The sequence below is a fragment of the Oreochromis niloticus genome, linkage group LG7, assembly GCF_001858045.2.
Source record: "Oreochromis niloticus isolate F11D_XX linkage group LG7, O_niloticus_UMD_NMBU, whole genome shotgun sequence".
Lineage (NCBI taxonomy): Eukaryota > Metazoa > Chordata > Actinopteri > Cichliformes > Cichlidae > Oreochromis > Oreochromis niloticus.
Genome location: NC_031972.2, coordinates 49533155 through 49559358, shown reverse-complemented (window position 1 = coordinate 49559358; position 26204 = coordinate 49533155). Strand labels below are relative to the sequence as shown.

Genomic DNA, 26204 nt, shown 5'->3' with positions numbered 1-26204 from the left:
ACACATCAGTACAACCGCTGCCTCTTTTTTCTTTCCCCTCATCTCTGCTTAATTTGATCAGAGAATCTGCTGATGCAGTGTGTGCCCAGCTCATGTGAAACCAATTTAAAGCTACACATAAAAATCTGCTGTCCCTTTTACTCTCACACACACATATACAAAGGGTGTGGTATGTGCTATTTGTCAGACATGCAGAGACCCATTTCTATTAATACTCTGTATATATCTAAGCAGGGGACACCAGGTGAAAGCTGGGCACTACATATAATTATGGGGCAACAACTGTGAGCAGAGTGATGTTTACAGAATGACAGCAGGTTTTAGGAGGGCGTTTCTGTGGAAACGTCAGTGAGGTCCATTATCTTGTTGCTTTTGCTACTGTATAAGGTTACTCAAACAACAATGGCAACGCGTTCGGACAGAAGAAATTCAACAATCAGTTACAGTAGTGACACTCTTGTGTGCTGAATTCTTCAAAAGCAGGCCCCTTCTGGACATTATTAAGAAAATTACGCTGCTGTGAATACTGCAGCAATTTGTGTCTGGTATTGTTTTTCCACAGAAAAACAAAGCTTGATTTCCAAGTTTAAAGTTGGAAAAAGTCATACACACACACACATACACACTGCTTCTCCTTTACTGAAAAACACAGAAAATTTACAGTAACTTCTGGACACAAGATGTTTATTACTTGAAATGAAATTATATTTAGTCTGTGTGGAGAGTGATTAATTTACACACCAGTTCTCGTGTCAAAAAACAAATCTATCTTTCTCAGTCACAGAAAGAGGTGTTCCTGCGCTAACTCTGCAAGTTTTTAAGCACCAACATGTGAATGAAGTAACAATAAGCAAAAACATTGAGGGGTAGAGGATTTCAGTATAGCCAAAAGTACTGTGCTGTAGCAGGGGGTGAATGCTGGTACTCCATACAGCAATGTCATCCCTAAATTAGACTGTGTCACAAAGCCAGAGGGAGATTAGATCTGAAGCTGTGATGTCGTGAATTTCCAACATTACTTTCTATAAGGCAACTGGACATGACAGGAAATATTTCAGTTTCAGTTAACTTGCTGCTATGACATGTATCTGCTAAACGAACCAGTGATCCATCTGCACGACAACATTAAAATCACAGTCATCATTCCAATAGTTTCATATATATATATATAACTATATATATATATATATATATATATATACATATATATACATTATATATATATATATATATATATATATATATGTATATATATATATATATATATATATATATATATATATATATATATATAGTTATATATATATATACATATATATATATATTTCCTGTCCCTCATGTCTATAGCTTTCCCACTTTCAAACAGCTTTCCCACTTTCAAACAGAGCATGGCAACGCTGGGACTAAGTAATCTAACCTAAAGCCCTTTCTCCAGCCCATTACCGCTTCGCCACACCTCTCATACAAGAAACTGATAGCCGGAGGATCCTGCAGCTGATGCACAGGAGGCCTGCGCCAACACAAACCCCAGAGGCAGAGAGCTGCTGCATCAGTACAGAGCCCGGCCGCTCAGTGGTGAATACCTGGACATGGTTCCTGCTGGAAATTAAACAGGCAGGTCACCGCTAAGTGGAAACCTTTCACGGAGAATGCCATGCATTGGTGATGTATATCTGTGACAGCTGAGGCTTTAGCCTGTAGCAGTAGAATGGTTTGTATTAAGGGAGGCTTGCATATACACTGTAGTAAAGGGAAACTGTTATTCCGGTTTGGAGAGCTGTGTGACAACCTTTAACTTCTTGTTCCTTGGTTGTGACACGATTATCTTAAAAGATTTGTATTTTATTTTATTTTATTTTATTTTTTGTAGGATCTTACTCTGAAAATAAAACAAAATTATAGAAATACAAATGCACAGAAAATTCATACCCCCCATATTTATTTCCTATAAATGAGGTAAAATCATGCATGTAGAATTTCTCTCTCTTTTTTTAAATCCCGCACACACACCAGCTAAACACACTCCAAACAAACCTCTTTATTTGCAAAGAAAAAGGCTGGTAAAATGATAAAATGGGCTAACTTTAATACTCAAAAATCCAAAAGGGTTTTTTTTGTCTTAGAACTCCAAGGCAACAGGGACTTTCTGTTTTAGCAAATAAAAAACGATCTAAATAAAAATTATCTCTCTTATCATTAGAAAACAGTGTGAAATGAATAATTACAGACTGCATTAAAAACCCGCATGTTTGTCTTGTCTTCTGTCTCACATACGATCATAATGTTGATAACGTAAATAAACGCTGATCATTCTGTGGGAGCCAAGCTTTCTGCTGCTTGTTTATATTCGTGTGCTTCGTGCTCTTGTCGAGACACGAAGACATAAAACAGCTGAAATAAACTGCAGGGATCTGAAGTATAAAAGCCGAACAGGTTTAATCGCCCCTCACATTACCAGCCGCAACACAGGCTCAAAATAAAAAAGAAAAGAAAATGACTAAAGAAAGGTTGGGGTCGGTGTGGTGTGCAGCCAGAGTCATACTCATTATATCTGAAATGTCTCTTTGCGGGAGACTTTTACTAACAAAACAGTCAAAAGTCTCGTTAAGGAATATCTGCACAGCCGGAGAGAAGCCGGCGGTGGACAGGACATCACCGACAGACTGCACGTGCACCGGGCCCCAACCGGTCATTTAGCTCTTTTCTTATTTTACAAGTGAACCATTTAAATTTAAAAAAAAGGGGGACCTCCTCAGAGAAGGAAACGTAATGGATACTAAAAGATTACTGGTTCGGGCAAAAAAGCAACAAAAAAGCAACAAAAACAAACCGCTAACAGCTTAAAAATAGAGCTAATTCGTTTATTGGTGTCTCATTTTTATCTTATATTTTTTGAGAAATTCAATCCTCCTGCTGGCTGAGTACACGGCTGCAGATGTGGACTGCATCATGTTGCTAAACAAGAGCCACAATTAAAGTTATAAAATTAATTAAACCTGAAAGTAAGAAAGAGAAGAGGACTCGAGAATTTAGATTAATACAAATAAATGCAGAAACTCATAATAATAATAATAATAATAATAATAATAATAATAATAATAGTAATAGTAATAATAATAATGTTTGGCAAAATATTAAGGGACTATTACCATGTATATTACCATGTCACCATGTGATATTAATGCGAATCAGACACGCTCGGTTGCGCCAGATTGTAAAAGATTTGGGATTTATTTTTCTCATTTTCGCTGTCTCTCAAACTCTTAGGTAATCTCGACAATATCCTAAAAATTAAGGACGTGATTTGAGCCAGCTTAACCAATTTGACTACCGACAGACATAAAGGCCCATCTTGTTTCCTTAACCGCTTCATTCCAGCGTTTTATAGTCTAGAAAAGGCAAATTGCCGGCGCGGCTTCGTTGTACCAGATCGTTGCGCACGAAGCCAAGTAACCTATTTCAGCGAGCATGATGGGCTTAACGATTCATAATTAGGCCAATTCGATATTTACAAGTGCTCATTTTCAAATGGCAAAGCTGCTTAATGAGGCTCTGATTCTCCTCCACTGTGAGTGGACATATGCGCATTAACGGACGCCCCTGATAACGCGCTTCGTGCGGGCCTCCACAACATAAACACAAAGAAAATATTTATGCAACATTGAAGTCTAATGACGACTGAATTTAGGAGCTGTTGTCGCTCGAATTTGCGGCTTGATCCATTTACACTTGTCCCGTTTTCTCTCTTTTTTGTCACATAATTGGAACACAAATGAATTTTCCACAAATGCCAGTTAATAAGCATTTGGCTTCCTTGGAAAAGAAGGGAAGAGTCCTTTAAAGGTTAATAAAAAGATATCATTTTTTTCTCTAAGTAGGAGGTTAAGGTCCTACGCCATGCAACAACAGGAATCAAAGCAGTCATATTCATCCCCTAATTACATTAATGTCATGTGTTGTATCTCCCGCGTGTTTACCAAAAAAGCTGTCCCCCTTCTGAGCTTGACCTCCCATTTCTACTGGCTGCATAATAGCGGAGGCTGAAGCTCGGTGTGGGCCCTACTTCAGACGTGCGTCGAGCCTGAAGGTCGGAGTGCTGCGTGTGCGTGTGTCTGATGCACTGTAGGCTACTGAGGCGGCATCAGCTTGAGGAAGGCATTTCTCTTTACCCCGACAAACCTTCAGGGGGCTTTTAGCATTTGTTCAGTCTGCAGTCTCTGGAAAACATCTGATTCATTTTTTAACCAGTCCCAGATGCGCCAGTGTGAGAGTGTGTGTGCATGAGCGCGGCAGTGTGAGCCTGTCAGTGCGAGAGAAATTTGGGAGAATATCTGCTGTCTGTAGAAGGGGAGGGAAACAAAAACCGTGTGGATTTTTTTAAATATATCTTTTTAGGTATGAACGCAGATACGTGCGTCTCATACTGCGATATGACATCGATGGATTCATATTATAGTACATCTACTGCGCAAAGTAGAGATCACCAAGCGAACCCTTTCAGGACTTTCCCAACCACTGAAACAAAATACAGCCCCACGTTCATTCCGGGTAAAGGGCAGGCTTACGGAGAGAAGTCCAGGAGTCCTTTCCAGCCGGACTGCCAGTCACTGGATGGCGCTGAGGAGGGCACCTTCAACAAATACCAGCTCTTCATGCAGCGACCGACCTGCAAAACTCCCCCGGAAGGCAGCAAGCTGCACCCGGACAGCGCACACAACGGGACACTCATCTCCTGCTATGGTGAGTGCGCACGAACTAAATGTGCGATTTCTCCAGGGAATATATGTGCTGGCCAGAAATGTAACGGAAATACGAGTCAGGACGGGACATTTGTGAGCAATAAGTGCAATTTATAGTATTGTCTAACACACGGTGTGAAAATAAGCTGTCAAAGTAGAGCAGAGAGGAGGAGAAAGTGTGCGTATTAGTGTGCCATAAGTTCGTTTGTTGAACCCATCAGCCTGACTGGAGAAGCCGAGGTATGAAAAGAAAACATTTTTTCAAAAACAGACCTATTTTCTTCGAGCAGAACTGGTTCTGACTCAGGAACATAACCTTCACATTAAAGCCCTTAAATCCGGATAATTGCAGAAAAAGTAAATATTAGAAGTAGGCTGATTTTTTTTTTTTTTTTTTACATGTCTAGTGAGATTAAAGGATTTAAGGTACTTGTACACCTGCAAGGTGAGTTATAATTAATGCATCAAACCTCTGGGTTTTATTTTAATTTAATGAGACGCTTTGACCAAAGGCAGTTTGGTATTTTTGTGTCTTTAAATCGACTTTTTGTCCGCTTTTTTTGCGCACTGGCGCTACAAAATAAAAGCGCAAAGGCAGAAATTTGTTTCCTGTGTCTATCACTGCATCGCTGGACTGGTGAGCCCGCAGCACCGCTGACTGTTCTCACTCAACTACAACTGCAGCATGTTATCATCAACAATAAATTATCTTGATCGCTTACAAATAAACTCAACTCATGAAATATTGCTGTTATTATTATTATTTGGGGCACTTTAAGACCTGTCTGCGTAACGCGGAACCCTCAGCCTTACAGCCTACGAAACATAAAGCCTAATTTTTGGAGACTTTTTGGACGTGCAGGAAATGGGCCTATAATTTGCTTTCCAGCACGTCCTGCTTATTCTGTGAGAATAAACACAAAAGGACAAATTCTTCTTTTTTCAGGTGTCTTTGTTAATATAAATTAATCCATTTGATGGAGGTTTATAAGCCAAAAGCAATGCATAGTTTGTGTCCCTTAATTGTCCATGTAGTCAACTTCGTACCAAATGCATTTAAATAGCGTTTATAATGAACGCTTTACAGTTTTGCGACAGTCGCGACAATTCTGAAGCCACGCTTAAGGTCGGCAAAAGAAAAGGTTCTGCTTTTATTAAAATCAAAACAGACAACTTCATTAAGCCGATGGATCCGATTCAAATTATTCCGAGTGACAAAAGGTCAAAAGGGCAATAGGGTGAAAAAAAGTGACAGACAATAATCTTAAATATTTTTGTCACATCTCTGTAATATTCTACATCAAAAATCAGATTTTGGTGAACACTGAGCCAGACCGGTTGGCGTCAATTCCAGATGTTTACCACAGTGATATAGACGAAAACATCTGTTGGGATCACAGCTAAAACTAAGTGAATCTAGTCCTTTGCGGCAATCCATCCTAAATGCATCTAATGCAGTTCTCACTGAAAGTTCAGAAAAGTGCCAAAACTTGAGATCTAAAACTGCTCATTACACATAATGAATAAAAGTGCTTTGGTCTAATTCTGCTCTACGTGATCTGTGAGGAGGAGACCGACAGTATGTACATTTTTGTATAACCACCATCACACATCCATGAAGTGCAAAGTGTTCTTTTTTGTTCTGAGAAAAAAAAATGGTGTCACTCTTCACTTTAGTCTGAACTGTCACCTTTTCTGCCTCCAACATTTTCAGCACCCCTGCGCTGAACTAAATCGACTTGGCAAGTGCATTGACAGAATCATTTAAACACCATCATTAAATGCAACATTGCCTCCCTTGAGGAGAGCTGTGCAATGTTAATATTGAAAATGTTGCAGCCAGATGAAGGCATCATGGCTCTGGGGAGGATACTTTGGGGACTTGCCAAAGCCTCAGGCGTCAACAGGGTTGTGCTGTTATGTGTGGTCCTCAATGGGAGATATATTGCTCAATGCTGATGCTTTATCTCCATCATGATGACAAAACTGTCTCGTCCCCAAAGGGAATTTTGAATGTGGTAACTTCAGCTACGGCTCTAAAGCTGTTTATGGCAAATCTCTATGTCATTCTGAAGATTTTACATGAAATTGTTTTCATACATCAAAACACCCAAAAGAGAGGCAACCAGCTCTTTTAGATATGTATTAAAATTGCCATTTTTTAAATATACATAAAGTGCAAAGAACTGGAATTTTGTATTATTGTGCAATATATTTAATAACTGCTCCATAATATCCACATATATTCTTTTAAATTTACACCTTTGATTTAGGAGATTTATCCAAAACCCCTGAAACACCTTTACATTCACATGATTTCAGTGCAGCTCAGTACAGTTCATCTGAGAAAACTGTAAATTTATAGAAATCTAAAAAATATTTTAAAATCCAATTTAAATATTAATCAAAATATTTCAGGCTTTTTTTTTTTAAATTTTACTTTATTAAAAAACATCCAGGTTCATGTGGTGTGGACATACTCTTAAATCTTGTTTATTAATAATACAACATTGTCTCATAAACCACGTCTGTAGAAAAAGCAGAAAACAACACTGACTCAGGAAGCATGAATCAACATGCAGCCGTGCACAGTAGTGGCTCCGATCGGTGGGACTGTTCATTCTAAGCCTACGTTAATCAGGTAGACCGTCCTGCAGTGAAGACAGGGATGGAGCCGACTACCTGCTCACATGGCGATGAATGAAATAAAAATCCCTGGAGCTGATCGAGAGCTGAGGAATGCAGGTCAGCGCCGCAGGAGAGGGCCGCATTAATGCAAGGCAGATGTGCATTACTGGATCCTATAGTTATTATTCATACTCCCCAAACATCAGATCTCCAAAGCTACAGAGAGTCCCCAAGATGACAAAGTGGGACTGGTTTACATAACCCTGTCTCAACAATACCTTGTACAAATAAGCAAGGAGTCAGAAATGGACAAGGAGATTGGGTAATGATTTGAGAGACCCGAGAGAAATGAGAGGGTTTCCAGGAAAGCGGCACATGTGTGGGAACGACTGTTTACGTGCACAGCACTTTATTGAACTCACTGTTTAATTTTAATTAATTTCAGTTTTTTGCCTTTGATAGGGGCTGCCCGCTTCAGAGGGGAGATCATATTGTTTCATGAACATAAACCAATCGTTAGATTCTTCTCACTCAGTATTTATAAAATGAAAGTAAGGCTTAAAGGTGGAAATCAGAGAGACACTAGTGTTGTGGTAATGCTAGTGAAACTCGGGCTAAATGCTCAATGTGCCATATCCTTTTCGCCTCTTCACAAAATAACCAAAGCAAATTATACACTCCAAAAGTACAACAATTGTCAATCTTTGTACTTTTAAACAGCCCTCCTCCCCCTCAGCGGGACATTGAGCATCCTGTGATATGTAAAACATTTTCTCAGCATATGAAAACCAAAACACGAGCTCAAAAAGTCCTGGCAGCTCTTTAAAAGAGTCCTGTCAAAATACAGTATTCTAAGTACGCGTTAAAAGGCTTGGGGAAGTGATGTCACAGGATACACATGTGCTGATGACTAACACATTGTGTTGGTTTTAGCAAAAACGCGAGCGCCAGAGTGACACCTGTGATCGTACCAGCATGCTTCTGCGAACCAGAATAAATTCAAAAACGTAATGAGTGAATGCTTGGAAGCAGTGGCTCATATAAATGTGTGACTCGGGACGCAAAGCAGCAGCAACTGGCCCGCCATGAAAAGAAATATACATCCATATAGCTTTGGCAACCCGAGATCGTGTTCTGTATGGTGTTGTTTTTCTCAATGTCAGGTTCCTGCTCGTATCTGTTCCTGCACTCACTCTTGCTGCTGCGTTTTGCTGCTTTTTTGCTTTAACATTCAGTCATCCCTCTTGCAGGCGAAGGTAACACACATACCAAAAATAAAGCGACTGACTCGGGCCAGCTGGCACACACTGTGGGGCCTGTTGTGCTGAGTCTGGCTCTCTGGCTTCACCTTTACTACTTTCATCACTTAAATCTGACTCTAATCTAACCTCTGCAAGGTTGTTGAACAATGCGAACATATGGCCGCACAGGACTGTAGTGTGATCAAAAAGAGACATACGTTTGTAAAGTCATGGGAATGGCAAGAATTTGCTTGCCACTGTGATCTACTAGAAGAGAGGGCTTTTGTAATGACCAACCTAACTGTAATGTTGCAGCGATAGAAAGAGTGGCAAATGTAATTTATCTTAATGCTTAATATGCAGTTTATATACAGTTCAAACACATGAATGTTTTTCTCAAGATTCTCCACATTTAAGAAAGACACTTGTGTTCTTCGTCCACTAGTTTCCCCTCAAACGACCTTAACCCCACAACTATTTTTTGCGCATTTTGATATGAGACAGTGAGCGACCCAGCCCAAGGTAATATGACAGTAGTGAGGTTTAACAGAAAGACTTTTTCTGTTTCCCAGGGAATCTGCATTCTTGCATGAGCCGCTGGCATAGATCTCTCCTCAGGAACATCTGGGAGCCTCCCTTCCACTGAGGAAACAACAGTCAACATCAGGTCTTAGAGCGTGGTGCAGAAAAAACATAATCCGGGCCGAAGCGTGTCTGCGAGCCGACATTGACTGTAAATTAATAGTCACCTGTTGACAACCAAACCTGAAGGAATATTTGACTTTATTTGGTGGAGTGCTGCTGTCAGCTCTGAATGCTTTGAGAGAACATTTCAGAGCACTTTGTTTAAAAGCATTCCCTTCCCTATTTAGTGTTTGGTCATTAACCCTTCCCCAGGTTACTAATTTATAGTGTTTCTTTTATTTGGCTTCACTTGACCCTCCCTGTCCCGTTCCATAAAAACCGAGAGGGTGCCCTGTTGCTTTACAACCAGTTAAATTACACTTTGATGTTTTCTCTCTGTTTTCAGCAGCGATTAAATTGCTGACCCTAGTAAACATCTGACCTCGGCTAACTGAAGAGGTCTGCAGCTTGTCACAGAGAAACTGGCACATTGCGCAGATGGTGCGTTCACATATACGTTGCTGAATGCTCAAACTAGAACAACTGTCAAAAACACATTCCTGTGAATGCCAAAAAAATTCGGAGCCAGCGCAGTGGAATCTTGGCTCCCAAAAGAAAGCAGTGTGTGATGGCTGTGTTCTCCGGAGCAGCGTGCAGAAGAGACAGCTCAGCATGCGGGAAAACTGAAAGATGCTTGTGGGAAAGGATTCTGTGTGGTTAGCGTGACAGAGAGAAAAGGGATGAGTTTGGCATACTAGACAGACAAAAGATGTTGATTATTGCAGATTCCAGTGTAAAATATGGCGGTAAAAGACTGGGTTAAGCTCAGAGACTTAAAGGGAAAGTTCAGCGTGGGAAAATCCCTGATTAAGTCTCTTCTTGGATCTGATGGATGAGACAGTTATTAACACTTATAGGGATGTATGCTGTAGCCAGTTAACTAACTGTGTAGACTAGTCACTAGTTAAGCCTAAAATACATCTATCAATAGATTTCAGGAAGAGCAAAATACAGCCACGTGATCAAAACTGACTCGTAACAGTCTCAATTTCTCCTGCAAAATCCCAAAAGAACAACGAAAGAACAACAAACAAAGTTAAGGAATCTTGAGGCAAATGACTGCAAATAGTCAACACTGCTTTATGGGATTTCCAGTGCAATATACTGCAATATAACAACATCAAGCCCCAGTCTAAATGAATGGAAAGAGACTCATAACCGCAGTTTAAACAGTGTAAGGGGCATAAAAACACACTGGTGGTATAGACTCACCACTCAGATCTGATGAAATCTGTTTAGATTAGTGACTTTGCCTCAAAAAAATGTTCCCCTTTAACGTTATACCTCCACCACACTTGAGCAAAGTTTTACCACATTATGGATGAATTTACAACCCAGTCCTGAGTGCTGACACAATCACTGTCACTGGGTTATCCCATCAGAGTGCTGAAAATGGGATATGAGATACAGCATGCCACCACACAACTGAAAGTGTCATGAAAGTCAAGTGTGTGTGTGCATCAGTGCAATAAAACTGGATTGAATTATATGTTTCTGGGTTCCGCTGATATAAAGCACATAGCTCAGAATGGCTCTTTGGATGCAAGGGCAGGACAACGCCCCTCTTTGGTAGTACCTTTGGCAAATTGTCCTATATATTTCTATTCAGGCCATGTTTTTTTGGATCTATGCACAAAGAACTGAAAATGACAAAGTTAAAAAACAAAAAACAACAAAAGCCAAAAGAACTAACTTTCTGTGATGTCCACAGTTTGCTCATTTCTATGGATAAAACAGATGAAATTTACATAAACTGATACAAATGCATGTGAAAAGAAAGTTTTCACCAGACGCAGTCTTGTGAAATATTAAGTTCACCCTTACTGCTTCCATGGAAATTAAGAGGGTAAGTAGGAGCCAGGCACTGCTAATCAAATGCACTTGAATAACTGATCATTAGCAAACGTGAGCACCTCTCTAAAAACAGAAGTTTCATCACTTTGCTGGTTTGGAGCATTCAGATGTGTGTTAACACAATGCTACTATCTTCTGAATAGTGGATGACCCAGAAAATCCACTCCAAGGTCAGAGACAGGAGCTACATCTCAAACTCTACAGTCCTCACTTAGCATGTTAGATGTTAAAGTGCATAGCAGTACAATTAGAAAAAGACCAAACAAGTATGGCTTGTTTGGAAAGCTACTCTTCTCTCTAAAAAAAAAAAATTTTTTTAAAAATGGCAGTGCGGCTTAGGTTTGCACAGTTGTATCTAAACAAATCACGAGAACTCTGGCTCAATGTCCTTTGAGCAGAGGAGACCAAAGTGGAGATGTCTGGCCATAATGCATAGTGCCACGTTTGGTGAAAAGAAAACGCAGCAGATCGACACAAACACCTCATACCAATTGTCAAGCACGGTGGTGGTGGGGTGATGATTTGGGCTTGTTTCGCAGCTACAGCACCTGGGCACCTTGGACCACTGGGTCGGCCAATGAACTCCTTTGTATGCAAAAGTATTCTAGAGTCAAATGTGAGACCATCTGTCCAAAAGCTTAAGCTTGGGCAAAACTGGGGTATGCAAACAGACAATGATCCCAAGCATGGCAGCAGATCTACAGCAAAATTAGTGAAAAAAAAAAAAGAAGAATAAAGGTGTTGCAATGGCCCAGTCAAAGCCCGACCTCAACGTAATTGAAATGCTCCAGAAACCGAAGAGACCTTAAGTTCTCGCTACAAACCTCAAGGCCAGCAAACCTCAGTAAAATGAAACAACCCTATAAAGAAGAGTGGGCCAAGATTCCTCCACAATGATGTGAGACATTTGGTAAAGTCATACAAAACACAATTATTTCAAGTTATTGCTGGTGAAGGTGGTTCTACAAGCTACTGAATCATGGGGTGTACTTAGTTTTCCTCTTTCACACGACTATATGTTATATATATGTTACTTCCTGGTGGAATTTTTCAGAGACAGGCAAGCAATTTACCTCATCTTTCCAGTCCTTATGCCTTTAGCAGGCTGCCCACGGTAGCCTCACATTTAGTTACGGTAATGGGATTAGCATTGATCAGTGGATCCAACATGTGGATAAGAAAAGAAATATGTGTATTTAAAAAAAATGTTAAATCATTTTTTTAATTGCACTGACAAATCGGAGTACCTCCCACACTCCATCCTACCCTTTTCCCATCTCCTCATCTGTGTGCAGCTGCAGTCTCACAGGATATGTGCCCCTTGCTCAGGGGCATAACTGGATTTTCTCTCACAGATGCAAATGCCAGACAGGAACCTGGAGTTGACCTGTCTTACTTTACTAACACTAGAGCCATGCTCCTGCCCAGAGGCAGAATAAAATGACTGTACGTAGCTCGAGGAGACGAGGCCAGCTCAGGGGTTGGTGATGTCAGAACATCTGCCTGCATGGAGACTGTAAAAAGGTCTGACAGGTAGGCCACTGCTGTATGAGGACATGAACTCCAGTTGGGCAATGCTATGTTGTTCCATTAGTGTTTCAGCCCATGTAGGTCTGAGCCAGAAAGCAGGGAAGGGCTGCAGCAGTTCTGAGGGGATGACTATTGACATCTCATTGTGGGACACACAAGCCCAAAGCGTACTAATCCATGAAAACAAACATGCTTGTTGCAGACAACCACCGCCTAACTTCATCACCCTAAAACTATTCAGTCATCTTGTTAACCACTAAAAAAAAAAAGACTCTGTGACTCACTGTGTGTCAAAAGGTGTCAACTCTCTTCAGTGAGGTAACTTTCTAAGAATGACACACGGCCATTACTGACGTTACTCAGAAGAAAAATGCAACGTGACAAAAGCAAATGCATGCATACAAGCGCATAACTTTCAATCATTTGGCAATTCCTAACTCTGAGAAAAGTCCTGTTGGACTAAAGTAATGGTGGTGTTGCACAAGACTCACAAGTCTGTTTATATGGAGGAGACCATTATGCGCTGGTTTCAGACCAATACAGTTAGGACAGGGCACTCTCCATGCCCATTTGCAGGAAAGGCAAACAGAGGCTGACCGAGCACACTGTTCTCACTGGCCAGCAACCAGAGCCCTTCTGCTTATTTATTCACACGGCTGTTTGTTTATTGAAGGAGAAGGGACAGCTTTCTTCATCTCTTAAAAGGAAACAAAAAGCCAGCATGTGCTGACAGGAACAGAGCAAGGTCTGTAACAAAATGGATGCACTGAAAATTGAAGGTGACAAACACAATGTTGTTTACATCTCAGGGGCAAGGCTGTGGGGTAAGCGTGGTTGCCCCCATACACAAGGCCCGCCATACACACGGCCCGAGACGCACGGGATTTTGTGCGGCTCGGATTTCAGGTGGCGTGATTGAGAGAAGTGAGGGGAGAAGGGCTCGAGGGTTGTGTCGCAGGTCACACCAATGCGTCGTGACATATCTTTCAAACTTTCTTTCCTGCTGCACACAGACGAGGCCTTTGAACCTTGAAAAAAAACATCACAGAGATGATGTGTGCTTAAAGTAAATGTCATTTGGTGGGGATGCTGTAATATGATGATGAGCAGACACTCTTGGTGGCTTGAATGTGATCATTCAGCCACATTTTAAAGACACGTTGCTCTAATGAATGTTCTAACTGTAAACGTAGGACTATTACTGAGAACACACGGCGCTTTTTATTCATCTCTAAGGTGGTCAGAAAGACAACTGCCTGTTTATTATTACATAAATGAAATGATTTCACAGTAAAGCCACACTTTAGTAAATTTTGAGGATGTTTTCTAATTTGGTAACACTTTATAATACGAACAGTGACCAAGGGTGTAATTGATATTTAATCAAATGGAATTTCAGTGCATTTCATTTAAACTTACAAGGTAATTATATTTACATACAAATACTTAAAGGTTGGTACTCTAGAAAAAAATGGGGTAACAAGTTAGGTTTTTACAGGAAAAAATAAATGATTATACTGTCAGTAAATTTAAGTTGTGTGTGAGTAATTTTAAGTACGACATAAATAATGTTACATCGTTAAAACGCTGCACTTTTTAGCTGTATTATGGAGTTACTTAATAAAAATAAACATCCTAATGTTGGTGAGCATCATGGTTCATAATTTTGTATTATTTAATTGTCCTTTTCTTGTAATTAAAAGGTATTCATTATGCACTACTTAAATCTACTGATAGTATAATTACTTCTTTATTTCATGCAAAAACCTGATTTATTAGCTCCTTATTCTAATGTACCTACCTTTAAGTATTTATATGTAAATATAATGACACTGTAGTTTAAATAAAAATACACTGAGATTCCATTTAATTACAGCAGAATTACACCTTTAGTTGTGGGTATAGTTATAAAGTATCACCTTCATCTTTTAATGCTTCACCCAAACGCTTGTATTTTCACATTTTAAATTCCACATTAAAGTTTTGAGCAGTAACAGTAAGCCACAGAATGAGTACTCGAGCGATTTAGTACTTTAGTACTTTGTGTGGTGCCCCTTTAAAAGAGCCAACTGTTAAAAATAAACGTTTTGACCTCTTCCTTACTTTTCTTATCTCCAAAATACAGGAAAGGACAGCAGCAGCCTGACAGAGTCTGAGTTGCCCCAGAGCGTCGACCCTCCTGGGATGGAAAGCAGCTACCTGAACCTAAAGGAAACTGGAGTGAAGGGGCAGAGTGAGCGCCCGGGGTCGGACCTTTCTAGCCCACTGGAAAAAAGCGAGGCCGAGAGCAACAAAGGCAAGAAGAGGCGCAATCGCACTACGTTCACCAGCTACCAGCTGGAGGAGCTGGAGAAGGTTTTCCAGAAGACGCACTACCCTGATGTATATGCCCGTGAGCAGCTGGCACTCAGGACAGACCTGACAGAGGCCCGTGTACAGGTGAGGATGAAGTAAAAACAGAGGGTCAGGCTTGAAAAGCACCTTTCTGCATGGACGTAAGCTAATAAGTCCTTTACTTATAAGAGAAAATGAATCTCTGTCATCTAAAACAAGTATCACAAGATTTTATTTATGTCATGGAAACAAATTAATGTAATACACAATTAATCTATTTTGTGACATATCCCCATGTTGGTGTTGTTCCTATATCATCACAAATATGTTGATCCAGGATCAAGATTGCAACTGACCAAAACTATTATTAGCAACTTGATAATATATTTATTATATTGTATAAATTAATAAAAAAAACAGTTGGAATGCTTACCATTTGTCCCAGAAGAGACTTTTATATAAACAAAATCATTTCTTTTCGTTTTCCTCCACAGTCCAAAGCAACATCACAACAGTGTGATTGGTCAGTTGCAATTGTGGACAACCATAATTATGATGACGTAAGAACAACACCAGCATAGAGATATCAGACAGACCGGGTCACATGCATAACCCCCCCACCCACGCAGAGTCATGGTTTAGGGAAAAACAAACAAACAAAAAAACATTAGGTGTTTTGATTCTATTGGCACTGTAATCAAACATATGGTTCAGGAACGATCATGATCGTGTTAAAGACAATGTTGCATTGTGAGTGGGAAATTAACAACTGTCTGTCCACTGGAGAACTTTGAGACTTTAATACAAACATATGTCATTTTCGTGCACTTGCTGAAGCAGCTGATGGTGTCCTTCTGTCTAGTTAAGACAGTTTCCATGAGTACAGTTGTTTGCACGCTGATAATCATTCGGGGAACTGACAGGGAAGGCTGAGAGTTACAAAGACTGTTCCTAGCATTAGACAGCAAGGCCTATTGTTCTCCATCTGTCTTTGTGCCTGCCAGTTTTAGATCAGAGTGGGATGGAGGAGACTTAGGGAATACGCTGCTCTTAGCACTTACATGGTGTAGACTCTGGAAAGGGTCAGAGGCCAAGGGTTTCTCCCCACACCGCCATGTTTAAACTACTTCACTGCACAGCTCTGGAGGCAGCGAGGGAAAACACATGGAACACCATCAAAGCTATTTTGGCATGGATATAAAAAACACTTTGAGATGCCAGTTTCAATTTCCACACATAGTCCGAGACATAGTCAGGGACAGAGAACCTGGCCTGGTCCTTGTGGTGGTACAGTAAAATAAGTACATTCATGTTGCATTCACACAGACCCATCTATGCCCCAGATGAATATAATTAACGTCTTCATCTGACAGGCACACAGCAGACTGTGTTGAGTCACTGTGAGGTTTGACCCATACTTCTAAAATCAAACCCTAAATATGCACGCAATCAAGACTAAACCCCACAATTTCAACTGAAGGTACATTGAGACAAAGTCCAGGGATATCCAATTGTTGAATACCAAGGGGCACTCGATGCTCGGAAAGCAATCGAGAATCCTTTTCATCTGCAAAACAACAGCAATTGAAATCCAGAATACAGATGTTTTCTGCCAAATTGCCAGTGTCAAGGTCCTACGGTTTCATCCTCAGTTTTGATGTCGAATGTCTTTATAAAATCAGGCTGCAGCTTTCCAATAACACAATCTGTGACTTCTGGTGCCATTACTTTCTTTAGAAGCAATTAGCTCAGAGCCTCGTGACTTGAACTTCACCATACGGCCTACTTTTTATTGAGGAGGAGGAGGCTGTGCGTGATTGACTGCTGAGGCAGTCTATCAATTGCAGTGGTCCTAGATGACAGAGATGAGGTGAGACGGCTGGACTTCAAAGCTGCTTTTGGAGCTGTGGACTCTGCCCTCCCTTTCTCCCTCTTCCTTTCTCTCTGCCTGCTGGCTCTGGAGCATAAATAAAGCTCTTTAATGGCTCTGTAAGCTGCATTTCGCTGTCAGCGTCTTTAGCAATTACTGTATCACCGCCAAGCTATTTGAGCTCCAAGACCACTGAGCCACCTTCCTTGCAGATGTCTGCTAAAATAAAATAAACAGGAGTCGTGAGTGTGTGTAGTTGGTAAATAGCATCATTTTGGGTTTTATATATCATTAACCACTGGTGTTCATCATGACAAACAATTAAGACAATTTATGTTAATTGGAAAACTGCTTGCACAAAGACAGCAGTGACCTTCAATTTCTCAAGAACTGCATGAATTTATAAGTCAGGGAATATGAGAGATGGAGCAGCAAGGGACACATCTGACTCCACAATGTTTCCCGAATTATCTCTCTGCCAAACTATTTGGCAGGGGTCTCGTTCCTACTGCCGTTCAAAGGAAAAGCTACGTAGAGCAAACTCTCTGTGAAACATTACACACTCAGAAACCAAGACAAGGGAAATATATGTGCTCAGAAACTGTTTATGAAAAAGCTTCCAGTAAGTGCTTGAGAGGGTCCAGGTTAAAATACTGCATTTGTTGGAGAGCAACTTTGAAATGTGAATATAACATGGTATGCAAATGTGTGTGATTCTGTGTGTATGTGTGTGCACGCCTGGTCCACTGCTCTTGTCTGCACGCCTCTCAAAGGTCAGAGGGGTTAGCTGCGGAAAGCCGAGGGCTTAGGCATCAGGAAATTAAACATGAAATGAAAACAAGCTCCAGTTTGAACATTCTCCCATCTCACTTTCCAATATCCCCACTTCCCCTCACTGACTTAAAACGGAGGGAGAAGAGAGACATGGAGAGAGGGGTCGGAGTTGGGGGCGGGTTGGCGAGGGACAGAAGAGCCTGAGCTACAACACAGGAGTGGGAGTACAATAACGGCGCTGGGTGACTGACACCAGAGCTTTGAAATATGCGATTTTTTATATTTTTAATAATAATCTAAGACCAGAATCCAGAAGGTCATTCATCAGGCTCTGTTGCTATTCTGACAGCATTTCCTCGAAGATTTAACGTTTAAATAAAATGTGACAATTTTCATAACACAGGTAATCAAAAATTAAGAACGACTCTGATGGTTCATCCAGCAGATATATATATATATATGTATTATATATATTATTTTTCGTGCAGGACTGAAAAAACTTTGCTGGAGGATTCTTCTGATATGGCTTTAGAATATAAGTAAGTTTACATTGTGATTAACTGTTTTCACTGTAGCTGGCTTGTACCAATCGCTGTTGTATGAATAGACTCTTACCTATACTATAAAACTAAATGCAGGTACACTGGACATCATAAACAGCTCGTGGTTTCCCCGTGGCGAGTTAGTAAATGGACAAACTTATATGACATCTTTCAAACTTTGCCAGAATTGTATATATTTGGAGGGAAACTGAGTCCTTGAGCTGGTAATACATTAATCACATTAGTAACATATCTTTGTAGAACTGAGACTGTAATGAAACTTAATGTTGGCGTTTTCATGTTGGGGCTTATATGTGGAACCTTGTGATATTATGAGCTCGTGTAACGAAAGAGCCACCAAAGGAAAGGCATGACAAATCTTAAACAATAATAGATCCCAAATCCTCAGGAGGAGTATAAAATAGACCCACAAACCTACTTCCAAACATATGATATAATTCAAAGGGCTACAACCCCTCACCTTGACATTGGGGTTCAGCCACAACCTCACATATCAGCTTACCACTCAGTAAGGGTGAGCTGTTCTCTAATCTCACCAGCTGACCCAAAGAATGTCGGAGTCAGATGACACTTCTTTACGTCAGTTTCTTGCAAAAATACAGACATATGGATATGTTATTGACTTTGACTTTGCTAGGAGGTCAACGCATTTGGAAAAATGAGACGATGAGTTTGCAGGTTGGGGTGCTTATAGGTGGTCTTATCTCATATGTTTAAAATCAACTCCTTACTATAAGAAAATCAGCATTTTTGGTATTATATCATACACATTTTGCAAATATGCATTTGTACGACAATGCTCAATTCTGCCACCAAACTTTATTGTTGACTGAGAGAAATGGCCAGAGACAAGAGTGGGGATTTGAAGGGGATGACTGAAGGGAAATTGCATGTCAGGGACTGTGAAAACCACAAGCTGATTGGGCTGGGAATCAGCCCAACAATCCAAGTCCTAACCCCTGTGTCAAAGCGAGGCTGCCCTCTCTTTCTCTTTGAAGAAGTTTCCCCCTTCTCTCCAGGGAGGATAAGATTCAAACAACCAACAAATAGATACAGATAAACATGTGGAGACTCCCAGTAACCCCCTCTGCTTTTTCTATTCTCTTGCAAGGAAATGTGAGAAAATTCTCCAGAAAATTTTTTTAATGAAAGATGCAGTTGTTGTGATAATCTGTATGGTTTAATCTATATGTGTTGACTATTTTGAAACATACAGTACTGTATAAAAGTCTTGGTCTACCCTTCATTTCCTTATATTTTACTTCCAAGGCGCCAGACTTTCTCAGAAGTTTTTAAAGTGGTCTAAGGTTTTGTTTGGACATTGGCTCTTTTTTTCTCTCATTTTCAGTCCAATCTTTCTAACTGACTGTTTTTAGATGAATGTTTTTTCTTGTTTGTTAACCCAGCTAACATTGACTTATGCATCACTCAAATATAAAAAGCACCTAACTCAAGGGATGGGGGACTCAAGGGAACTCAAGGGAACCAGTGTTGTACGTAAAACACATCTTAGTAAAGAATCACTTTTAAATTGTATCTTTCGGCACTTTTTTACTAGCCAACTGTTGCAAAAGCACATCATTTGTTTCATATTTATTTTATTGAATCTACAAAAAATGCCAAAGATAACACACTATGACAGAAGAAGTGACAGGCCTATCTAAAGGTCAGGTCCTTAAGAAACAGGGGGAAAAAAATCCAGTAAATACCTGACACAGGACATGTGAGATCCGTCCATCTACTGTTTACTGGAACCACATCAGAAATTGCCTGAGTGGAGAGGTGGCTGTCAAGAAGTTGTTCTGAAGGTAGAGAAACAGGGAGAAAAGGCGGAGGTATATCACATTACACAAGAACTGGACTGAAAATCAGCGACAACAACTCTTCTGGAGTGATGAATGTAGATTTTATATTTCTGGTTGTCGATATGTACGGAGAAAGTGAAGAGAGAGGTACTGCAGTGAGCGTCTACAGCCTTCTGTGAAATACAATGGAGGCTCTGTCATGGCTTGGGGCTGCATTTCAGCCCGTGGTGTCGAGGATCCTGTCAGATTTTGATGCAGTATCGTCTGGAAAGCATCTGATTGCCAACAGCTTCAGCATCACAATGATCACAAACATACTGACAATGCAGTAAAAGTGTACCTGGATAGAAAACAATACACTGTAGAAAACTACTGCTTATGTAATGGTTTCCCCAGAGCCCAGACCTCAAAATCTTCACAGAGAATAGAACAAAAGACAGCCAACAACACCCAAAAAAGATCTTTGAATGTCCTTCGAGAAGCCTGAAGAACTATTCCCAAAGACCGCTTAAAGAAACTACACGCAAGTTTGCCTGAGAGAGTTCAGGTTGTGTTGAAGAATAAATGTGTTCATGCCTATGCCAAATAAACCCTATATAAGGAAGAAACCTTTGGAAGAGCAAAAGTGATGAGATTTGTCTTCCAGTATGTAGAAGATCCTGAAATTCTACAGTGTATTAGGCATCACTGAAATTAACACTAAGATTTTAGGGGAAAAAATATTCTTGGAGAGTTCTTTTAGGCTTCAGCCTTTACTACCTCTAGAAATCGGTCCTTCATAACCATCTTCTACTTTGCAGTCATGGAGAAGTGGCCTAAGCACCCTGCACTTGGTCTGTCAGCAGGTTCCTGAAAGCTCGACCCTCTGAGAAGTAGCAAGTCTACAAATCTGAAGAGCAGTAGTCATTTCATGTGTTACAAACAATGCTTAGTAAAACTAAAGATGAATACACACACACACATATCTTCTATGCATATATATACAGTATATATGCCCTTGGTCAAAAGTTCAACATTTGTTCTATGGATTATACAGAGGGATTCCCCACTGGATCCCACTGTGCTGACATGTGGGAGAGAGCACACCTTTCTCAGAGTGATTTATGAACGGCTACAGGCCCAGATGTGGATCTGTCGACGCGGGCAGCCTGAAGGGAGGCAGACGTCTGTGTATCAAAGGGAGGAGCTGAAACATGCAGCACCAGGGGAGACTCGCCATTTTCACATCAATAGCTCAGTGTGGACGGCACTTTAAAGACACGTCAAGTCTTAAAATCGGGGCTCGGACTTTCATGTGCGGCAGAATTTATTTGCTTCACTGTCCTCATTTTATGTGGTCTCTTACTTTGTCTTTCTTAGCAAGAAGATGGCCCAGTTTTCTGTGGGAAAAACTAAAGCACTCTGTGTACTTTTTAAGAGCTTTAATGGCCTTGTTTAAGAAGGATATTCACATTTCTGTTTGATAGTGTTTGGTCTCTATTTGGTTAGAGGTACTGTCCTGATAGACTGTTTTCTTCTCAGGTGTGGTTCCAGAACCGCAGAGCCAAGTGGAGGAAGAGAGAGCGTTTTGGCCAGATGCAACAGGTCCGCACGCACTTCTCCACAGCTTACGAGCTGCCGTTGCTCACTCGGCCTGAGAACTATGCACAGGTAAATGTTCAGTCCTCAGTGGCATGCACATTACAGATACACCTGATAGCAGATATCAGAATTACAGTTAGGAAGTGTGAAATTAAACCTGTAATAGCTGTTATTATGGGGCAGAGAGAAACCTCTGAACACAGCGTTCACATATCACAGCAGTAAAATTGTAGTTGGAATGATTTAGGTCTAATATTTGCTCTCTCTCAATGTTTCTTCAGTCTTAGAGTTAAATTTGAGGGCTTCTACTATTAACAGCAGCTGATGTGGCTAAAAAAAAAAAAATCAAAAACAATTCTCTGCAGGTAACTATTACTATGGCAGGACTATTATTTTTCATGTGTTCATTTGAAACAACAGTTATTATGAAAATATCCCCTCCTCTTCTTCTCCAGATCCAGAACCCTTCATGGATAGGGAGCAGCAGCGGAGCATCTCCGGTGCCCGGCTGTGTCGTGCCTTGTGACTCTGTGCCCTCCTGCATGCCCCCTCACCCTCACGGTCCTGGAGGCGTCTCTGACTTCCTGGGCGTACCAAGTCCAGGAAGCAGCCACATGGGACAGACTCATATGGGCAGTCTGTTTGGGGGCGCTGGGATCGGTGGGGGAATCAATGGCTATGATCTCAATGTTGATCCAGACCGAAAGTCCTCCAGCATAGCTGCGCTGCGTATGAAGGCCAAGGAACACAGTGCAGCCATCTCCTGGGCTACATGATGTTCCAGCCAGATCCCAACCTGCCCCCATAAGGCAGCCATGGAGCAGCCATCAGCAAGCACTATGGGGGGAGGAGGAGAGCACTAATGATAACACAGGTCAAATGAACAGGGGGAGACTGTGGAGATAACAGAGGCCACTGCAGCTGCTGATGCAACCAAGACAACTGTGTCTATGACAATCAGCAGATGCTGAAAGTGAGAGAAAAGCAGAGGCGTGACTTAGATGAGAATATCACCTAGATGCTCATTCTTGATTCCTTGATCTCTCAGGTCTCATGCAACTATGGTGTTTACACCCCAATAAACCGATTAACATGATGCTGTTGTCAGTAAAATTAAGCAAACCCAAACCTGGTTTTATTAATGTCCTCATAGCCTTATACCCTATAATGCCAAATACAGTATCTTCATTTAAAGAGTCGATCTTGATTCAGATCATTTACCTTCTTTATCCTATCTTTTATACCGACCATCCCACCATTCTGTTCCACTGTATAAACCAGTTCATTTCTGTACATTTCACTAGTATGTTGTTGGGAGTTTATCTCCCTGCAGAGAAAGGCAGAGTAAGTGAACAGAGTCTAACTGAGCGAGAGCAGACATGGCCTGCCAATTGAGTCTGGGTGGAGGGGAGGGCTTAGATTGGCAGCAATTTCAAATGAAGTTGTCATTTCCCTCCCAGGGTTCCCTCCACAGGTTCAACTAATAGGCTCAGGCTTCAGGTTACAGGAAATGGTGTCTCCATTGGCAGACAAGGCACAGGAATGCACAGCAGCAACCTTCAACACCAGCTTACCACGCCAGCTCTAATCAGCAACCAGCAGGAATAGACACAGTTAATTAGCATCAAAGTGAGCCTTTCTGCCCTGCGAACGCTGCAGTACATCACAGTCTACACGGTGAGGACATACTGCACACACACAGAAGTGATCGCTTCATCGCTAGACGTGGGTTCAGCAGGGATGAAGGTTCGATTCATAGCTTGGTAACAGAATCTTATACATGCCAGAGACTGCAGGCCAAATCAGTGGGCCTAATCGTCCCGAAGAGCATTCGGTAATGTTTGTCAATGTGATGACATTAGAGCTGGACTACAGGAATGTGGTGAGCATGTCCAGTGATTGTAGGGGTATCTGTGTGTGTGTTACCCCGCCGGAATAAGCTTGTCACCAGAGCTGGGCTCCAGGCCGAGGCTAGAGACAGGCTTCATTAGCCTTTTGGCTGATCTCTCTATGACGCATGCTGGGCTACATATCGGTTTTCTTTTCTCCTGCGTGGATGATGGCAAGAAACCCAGTGTGACGTCTTGAAATGTCTCGCTGCCCAAAACCCAAAGATATTCAGTTTATGGTAACATAAGATAAAGTTAAACATCAATTCAACAGTTTGTTTGGCGTTTTTGCTTGACAAATGACTTCATTGATCAAGTGTATATGATTATAGTTGTTGAGTCACTGTGACCCACTGCTGCAGTCACATATGAGATTTCAGCAATATAAAAAACCCCTCTTTTAATGGTGATACTTGTCTATTCAACTACTAAATGTTGCGTCAGCATCTCAAACCAAAACAAAAGGGCCTGCTGGCCACTGCTCCCCTCCCTCATTTCATATTTCAGTTACAGTTAGGAAGGTATTTTACATGACAGCCAAAAACACCAACAAAAATCCAGTCATGATAATTGGCTGACGTCTGCATTATGAAACTTATTGCATGGTAGCCATGTGCTTTAATTCAGCTGATCATGAGGCCACCGTGGTGATGAAAGTTTGTGTTGCCGTTCTCTTTTTCCGTTCTGCTGCGGCTGAGGTGGCAGAATAATTTGACAACGAAGTGGAGGGTTAGCAGTTTGATTCTCCTCTCTGGGCAAGACAGCAAACCCAGTTTAATCTCAGGGACAGGCCCACACCTTGCATGGCTCTGTCCTCTTAGTGGTTGCTTACTGGTCTTAATCTTAAAGGTTTAGTTTCCTGGACTTGGATTAATTCTAGTCCTGGACTAAAACTTTTCTCAGCTGGGATCCTTATCAACGTTTTCTTTTAGTCTTGGGCTAGGCTTAATACAAGCCTAGGACTGATACAAGCAAACGTGCTACATAAGCGCAGTCCATTTACTACTCCTCTGCTCGCTGTTTCACCGTGTGGACAGTGCGGAGGAAACAAGAACGAGCAAAAGAGAGCAAAACAGATAATCTGAAATGATGTGACTGCACAGAAAAAGATGAATAAAATACTTATTTGCTTCTTGGGGGCAAATGCTGATTGCTCAGCCTCTACATTGTCTTTTCATTTTTAGTGTCATTCTGGTCTCTTTATGAAGACGTCCCAAACAGAGGGACTCACATGCACTAGCATGCACAACCATGTTTTCCGTTCAGAACATTTATGAAGAATCAAAAATGTTAACGTTTACCTTTGTGTGTGCAAGGAGAGACCATTTAATGAGGACCAGATGATGATGTCTTTATTCTCTTTATATATTCCCTGCAGAGGGTACTCAAACCTCAGCACAGTAAAAGACAAGGACCTCTAAGATTAGAAATGTGTGACTCAATCCTTACTTTGTCAAGTTGACCTTGCGTTGCCGGTACTCCCTCAGTGCTCCACTCCTCTGCAGCTCCGTCCGTGTTGATACTACTGAAATAAAGCAATTGAAATCCATGGTTATAATGTCATATTGTGTGAATATGAACAATATAATATAATATTGTTCTTTTGCTTGTACATTTGTTTTGCTTATTTGTCAAATAATGGACCACAAGAGATAAGCCAATGAAGTATTACCTTAATATTGCCGAAAAATGTAAAATTATGTTCTTTGTTACTTTGAAAAGTAGCCATGGAAGAAAGGCTGAAATTGTGTTCAAATTTTTTATGGCTTTAAGCATTTTTTGTATATTAATCAAGTATTTCCATGTATGATTGTGCCAATGCAATAAGTTATTGCACTTAGATTGTCCGAGTCTTTTTTTTTAATCATTATTTTTGCCTATTCCACTGGGACACTTCCTTTAATAAAGCCAGAGACTACGTGGTTTTGGTTTTGTCCCAGCAGAAAAAGAAAAACTAAGAAAAGAGAAAAAAAAACTAAGCCCGTCCATATTTAGCACTGCTCATGTGCTGTATTTTTGTACAGAAGTAACTCGCTGTGTCTGTTAATGATGGTTTCTAAATGATTTTGAAATAAATTGATCTCCAGTGGCAGAATGAGTGCAAATAGCTTTGTTTTTCTTTCTTTGAAAGGTTAAGAAATTTGAAAATTTAAGAAATCATGTCCACCACAATCCTTTTCTGAAAGAGAAGGGGTTTGGTTTATTTGGGTTGTTTCTTTGGGTGAGTGAATGCTGGCTGTAGGATTGTATTTAATGGATAGATGGACAGCGAGTTGTAAACAACTATTAAACCGACATATTGAAAAACCACAAGTAGTGGCTCTATAGTTATATATAATATATATAACTTTTGGAGCTACTTGGTGTTTTTGTCCCTTGTGAATTTGGGAGCAGCTGAAAATATTTCTTGAATAAACAATAAGAAATGATGTTGCGCAATGTTTTATGTTTTCAGCAGTAGCACAATAACGAGAACTTTTCATACAGTATATGCAAAATAAGCTCTGACAGTAGAAAGTATTGTTTAACTGTTTATCTATGGTCAGCTATTCAAGAGTAGATCATATTTCTTCCATACAGAGAGAAATAATCTTTGTTGGTTTCTTGTTAAATTCAGAATTCTGTTTAAAATGTGTCTCCTTACATAAAAAGTTCTGAACAATCAGACCTCATCATATCTCAAAAACATCAGAACACCAATGGAGCACTTCA

At 40.7% G+C, this 26204-nt stretch overlaps 1 protein-coding gene across 1 annotated transcript; it reads left to right on the top strand.

The window, feature by feature from the left end:
- Nucleotides 1–3803: 3803 nt before the first annotated feature.
- LOC100697940 (homeobox protein aristaless-like 4) lies at nucleotides 3804–23227 on the top strand. The gene is made up of 4 exons (XM_003443874.5): nucleotides 3804–4740; nucleotides 14802–15115; nucleotides 21544–21672; nucleotides 22059–23227. The coding sequence occupies exons 1-4, from the start codon at nucleotides 4398–4400 to the stop codon at nucleotides 22377–22379; spliced, it is 1107 nt and encodes a 368-aa protein (XP_003443922.1). The 5' UTR covers nucleotides 3804–4397; the 3' UTR covers nucleotides 22380–23227.
- Nucleotides 23228–26204: the final 2977 nt, after the last annotated feature.